The sequence below is a fragment of the Grammomys surdaster genome, unplaced genomic scaffold, assembly GCF_004785775.1.
Source record: "Grammomys surdaster isolate TR1022 unplaced genomic scaffold, NIH_TR_1.0 242, whole genome shotgun sequence".
Taxonomy (NCBI): domain Eukaryota; kingdom Metazoa; phylum Chordata; class Mammalia; order Rodentia; family Muridae; genus Grammomys; species Grammomys surdaster.
Window position 1 is genome coordinate 10,369,685 of NW_021604687.1, and position 6,260 is coordinate 10,375,944.

General features: G+C 34.9%; 1 protein-coding gene across 1 annotated transcript; it reads right to left on the reverse strand.

The window, feature by feature from the left end:
- Positions 1–1,521: 1,521 nt before the first annotated feature.
- LOC114627040 (vomeronasal type-1 receptor 100-like) lies at positions 1,522–2,431 on the reverse strand. Its single transcript, XM_028774706.1, has one exon. The coding sequence runs from the start codon at positions 2,429–2,431 to the stop codon at positions 1,532–1,534; it is 900 nt and encodes a 299-aa protein (XP_028630539.1). The 3' UTR covers positions 1,522–1,531.
- Between the last annotated feature and the right edge of the window lie 3,829 nt (positions 2,432–6,260).

Sequence of the window (6,260 nt, forward strand, 5' to 3'; positions counted from 1 at the left end):
CCAATCACTCTGGCAGCCACCATGCTCCTTCAGCATCTTGCAGAAAAAAACCACAAACATGTATATATCAGGCTCTGGAGTGTATCTCAGGAGACATGCATATTAGGCTCCTATCAGCATGCACTTCTGGACATCCACAACAGTATTTGCATATGGCGACTGCATCTGGGAGGGATCTCCAGGTGGAGTGGTCTCTGGCTGGTCTCTCCTCCAGTTTCTGCCCCTACATTGTCTCATATTTACTCCTGTGAGTATTTTGTTACTCCTTCTAAGAAGGATCAAAGCACTCACACTTTGGTCTTTCTTTTTCTTGGGCTTCATGTGGTCTGTGAGCTATTTCTTGGGTATTGTGAGATTTTTGGCTAATATCCATGTATCAACGAGCATATACCATGTGTGTTCTTTTTTGATTTGGTTATTTCACTCAGGATGATATTTTCTAGTTCCATCTCATGCTCATGGATTGGCGGGATTAATATAGCAAAAAAGGCCATCTTGTCAAGAGCAATCTACAGATTTAATGCAATCCCCATCAAAATTCCAACTCAATTCTTCACAGAGATAGTAAGAGTAATTCTCAAATTCATTTGGCATAAAAAAAAAATCCCAGGATAGCGAAAAATATTCTCAACAATAATAGAACATCTGGGAAAATCACCATCCATGACCTCAAGCTGAACTAAAGAACAGTAGTGATAAAAACTGCATGGTATTGGTACACAGATAGGCAAGAAGATAACTGGAATATAATTGAAGACCCAGAAATCAACCCATATACCTATATTCACTTGATCTTTGACAAGAGAGCTTAAACCATTCAGTGAGAAAAAGAGCATTTTCAACAGGTGGTACTGGTTGAACTGAAGGTCAGCATGCAGGAAAATGCAAATCGATTCATTCTCATCTCCTTGTACAAAACTGAAATCCAAGTGGATCAAGGACCTCTGTATAAAACAGGACACACTGAAACTAATAGAAGAGAAAATGAGGAAGAACCTCAAACACATTGACACAGGGGAAAAGTTCCTGAACAGGCTAATATTAAAAATTTACAAAGAACCCAAGAAATTAGACTCCAGACAATCAAATAACCCTATTAAAAATGGGGTACAGAGCTCAACAAAAAATTTTCAACTGAGGAATTTCAAATGGCCATGAAGCACCTAAAGAAATGTTAAGCATCTTTAGTCATCAGGGAAATGCAAATGAAAACAACCCTGAGATTCCACCTCACACCAGTCAGATTGGCTAAGTTTAAAAACTCGGATGACAGCAGGTGCTGATGAGGATGTGGAGAAAGATTAGTAAACTTTATTAATGAATGTAAATTAAAATGGCTTCAAAGAAAAGGCTGACAGCATAGCACCTATAGTCATTTAAAACTTCAGGTTCAGGGGAACTAATGATCTATTTTGACCTCTGTCAATAGCAGGAATGCACACACACATACATGCTGGAACAAAGTTAGTACATATAAATAAAAATAAGTGAATCATTCTTAGAGGAGAGAAATAATCATATTTTAGAAAACCTAGTGGCACTTGTAGTACACGTTTTTCAATACACTGATTATTCTCTTATCAGAACTGATTTGTACCAAAGGAGCAATTGTGGGATAGGCATACATCACAAACTTCTGAACAGTCAGGATGATTGGGTCATACATCCATAACAGGACTGATGTGAAAGAGATGATGAAGTCCATCCAGTACATGACCACAAAGAAAACTACCAGCAGCAAGATGGTCTGGGTGGCCCTTTTCTCAGGGGACGCACTTAGATGGCTGATGCTATGCAGATGCTTGCATTGCCTCTGATGTCTGCACAAGATAATCACCATGTATGTGCTTGTGGTCAGCATGACTCCTACAAGACATATATCTCTGGACATTGTCACTGTTAAAATTAATCCCCTGATGATGTAGTTCATGGGGAGGAGTGAGCAGGATTTAGTGACCTTCATCTGGTGGGTATCATTCACATTGGTAAAACCAGCAACATAGAAGATCCACCTACTACTGAATGACAAATTGAAAGACCAAAAACAGAAAAAAGCATAGACAATGTGTTTTTTTACTTTATGCTTAAATCTTGCCAGCAATGAGGTACTGGGACTGATTGTGACAGCCTGAAACACACTCAGGAGGCAGGTAATGCAGATAGAGAGGCCTCTCATCACCCTGTTTATGTAAAAAGTTGTCTTACATTTGATGTCATTCCCAAATTTAAGTGACTCTAATATGTTTGCAAGCATATTATCCCCTCCAGTGAGGATCATCATTATGTGAATGAAGGTCAGTTGACAGGAGATCATGTCCATGGGCTTAGATGTGTCACCTAGAATTATGAAAGAATAGAAAAAAAGGAGAAACATATTTGGTAGGAGTGCAAGTCCAGCTTGAATATAAAGGACATTCTCTAATGAAGACATAAGTGGAGAGTATATTCATCTTAAGAGGATAGTAAAAGTGTATTTCACACGTCTGGATATCTGGAAAAAACAGTGTATACATGAAACGTGTGATTCATTGGACAGTGTGTCTATACCATTATTCTATTTTCTCTACTAATTCTTTATTAACCTGTCTCTTCAACTTCTGATATTCTAGAATGTACATCACAGCCTATATTTCTATATAGCATCTATGTATTTCCTGGGTATGAATATTATAGATAACAAATGCCTTCACAGTCATATCTGTACAGAATGAACATTATGTCTCATGAACCTTAGTCTAATGCCTTAGAAATCCAATCATATTGATTTCAATTGTCTCATCGTAGAGTTAATACCTAAAACAGTAGTGATGAGTAGAGAATATTAATCACATCCATGTAACTGAACAAAATGACAAAAGTAATCCAAAATACCAGGCAATCCTGTCTCATATTCCATAATTTTACTGTTTTATGTATATTTTGACTCACAATTCTAGTGTAATTCATGGTTATCTTGCTATTTTAATAGTAAGACCAAAAGGTCTATCTCAATTAATCTTTTTTTAAATGTTTTTTTTTGTTGTTATCTCCATGAAGTTTTACATCCTCAGAATCTAGAATTGGAGACTCAGATATATTGGAAGACCAGTAAGATACTTTCCAAATCCTGTTACTTACATAAGTATTATAGTTATAAACGGTCCTAGATGGTTTCCAGTTCACTTACAATTACATTAAACCCTGTGTTAACTCCGATTAAGGATTAAAGAACTACTCCCAGCTATCAGGACAAACACTATTTTTCTTTCCTTTTTGTGGGGGGAGAAAAATTAATCACTAATAATATGATTCCTTATGTGTTTTTTCTAGCCATCCATGTTGTTATTTTACCTAACTACCCTCTTCTTTGTGTTTATCTCTCTCACCTTTTACCTTAGAACCCATCCATTTCCACATTTTTTCTATTTCATGAATTGTGTCCTGCTACTCTTCTTTACCTACTTTCCCACTTTTTCAGTATGTGCTTGTCTCTTCCCTACTATGTAGCAGTCAGTGTCTTTCCCATTTCCTTGACCAGATATTTGTATCCTGCTATTATTCTGTCTATTGCTATAACACTCACCCCTATCCTGACAATGGTCTGGTCTTGCTTTCCTGGTTTCCACAGTTTCTAAAGGTTACATAGTCACACCTGATGATGGGGAACTAGGAGTCTGTAAGACGAGAGAACATGCGACATTAAGACAAACACTATTTCCCACACATTACGATGAACATATATTACTGAAGATGACCACATGACAATTCTATTTGGGAATTCCTATATGAGATTCCTTCCTATACAGTCAAAAACAAGGTTGGAGGGGTTATCATATATCACCAGGACCCAGAAAATTTTACAATTTCACCCAACAGTCTTACCTTTGATGATTATGTAAGTTACTTGCTTTTGTTACCAGGATCAATGTAACATTGAATTGATTTAATTCGATACTTTAAAATCAGTTTTGTGATAAAGAAATAGAAAACGACTACACTGACCCAGACTCTTGTCAGAAAAATGGTGCCTATTTACGTTTTCAAGTTCACTTGTATATTCCACATTTAGAGACACATGCATGCATGTATATATAAAAATAATGCAGAGGTTAGTGGAAGAGACCTTTCTATAATGTCCTCATGAAGATGAGGTGATAAATCACATATTTCACATTTATATGACTTTTGGTTCTGAAATGCTTAATATAGTAAAGGAATGGATTCATCTCAACTGCTAGAGGCAATTGTCGAATTCTCTCCTTAACATACATTTGCAGTATCTACACACTGATATTCTGTGCGCAGAAAATGTTTGAGAGTAAGGCTGCAGAGATGGAATAGTGTTAAGATAGATCATTTTTAACTCTTGCAAAGGATGAGGGTTACATTCTCAACAATGACATGAAGCTCATGACCATTTGTGACTCTAGCTTTGGGAAATCCATTGCTCATGACAAGGAACGTTGGTGGTACACATAAAAAAAGTAAGCAAACAAAAAAATTCATACATACAAATTAAATAAATGATTCTTAAGTAATTACTACAAGTGCCACTAGGTTTTCTAAAATATGATTATTTCTCTCCTCTAAGAATGATTCACTTATTTTTATTCATATGTACTAACTTTGTTCCAGCATGTATGCGTGTGTGCATTCCTGCTATTGACAGAGGTCAAAATAGATCATTAGTTCCCCTGAACCTGAAGTTTTAAATGACTATAGGTGCTATGCTGTCAGCCTTTTCTTTGAAGCCATTTTAATTTACATTCATTAATAAAGTTTACTAATCTTTCTCCACATCCTCACCAGTACCTGCTGTCATCCGAGTTTTTAAACTTAGCCAATCTGACTGGTGTGAGGTGGAATCTCAGGGTTGTTTTCATTTGCATTTTCCTGATGACTAAAGATGCATGTGTTCTCTATTTCTGATTGACTTGATCAAATGCATCAGCCCTGCCTGGTGTACCTCTGTAGACATTTAATATGAATTACTGAAAAGAAACTAAAAAAAAAAATCTGCAATAATTGCAAACACATTCTCAAGTATTATTTGGCTATTTTAGTATTGATACTATGTGGTCAGTGACATAATGAATTGGCAGTATTTTGTTCCATACAATTGTACAATAGCAACTGTATTTTATAATTATTAGAGGACACTTTGGGAGATTTGATGTTAAATAATTTTATACTGTTTGAGAATTGTAAAAATATTTTTCTCACTGCTAATGAAAACTTTACTCAAAAACAGAGCAGTAGTAATGTTAAAAGTTTTAATTTAGAAAACTTAAAACATTAAAACTGAATTCATTTTCAATGAAACTATCAATTGCCTATGGAAGCTTATACAGTTCACCAGTTTGTAAGGTTAACTTTACATGGATTTAATAGATACGTGACATCATCTTTTCAGAGACTTTTGAAATACACTGAAAATATTTACTTGCAATAGAATAAGTAAATCTCTCAAAGTTTTCAATAATTTATTATATAAAGAGAAAACTTTCTTCTAATTTCTTAGGCCTTGAGTTGAAACTTTTCTAATCATTCCCAAGTATATGAAACTTAGCAAACTAGAAATTACTGATAAACACTAAGTTAGTTAATATTTCTTGTATATTCCTAGCTTTAGTTTCATTGTATAAGCATACAGTCAGTTATCTGGATAAAGAAGTAAAATGAGAAAATACAAAGTACAATTTAAATGTTACTTAATATTATAAATGTACTCCTGCACACCAATAAATGTTTGTTCTTTGTTTTCACCCTCTAAGGTATTTCAGTGTTTTGTTAAAGAAACTGAAAACTAACACAGTTAGCAATTGGAATTCATAGATTACACACTCAGGAGAATACTCTGTCAGATTTGATCTCTAAAATATTGCATCTGGAGTGACTTTTTACGTGCACATTCATTGTAAAAATAATGGATTTCATGACACGTTCATTTGAAATGTAATTCCATTGATGAAATTCACCCTTTAGCCCCCCCTCTCTTTCTCTCTCTCTGTCATTCTACTAGGCTCCTGTCCTCTTTCCAAAAGCCCCTTTCTAGTCATCTGTCTATCTATCTATCTATCTATCTATCTATCTATCTATCTATCTATCTATCTCTATCTATCTATCTATCTATCTATCTATCTATCTATCTATCTATCATCTATGTATGTATGTATGTATGTATGTATGTGTGTATGTATCTATCATCTATCTGTCTATCTATCTATCTATCTATATCTATCTATCTATCTATCTATCTATCTATCTATCATCTATGTATG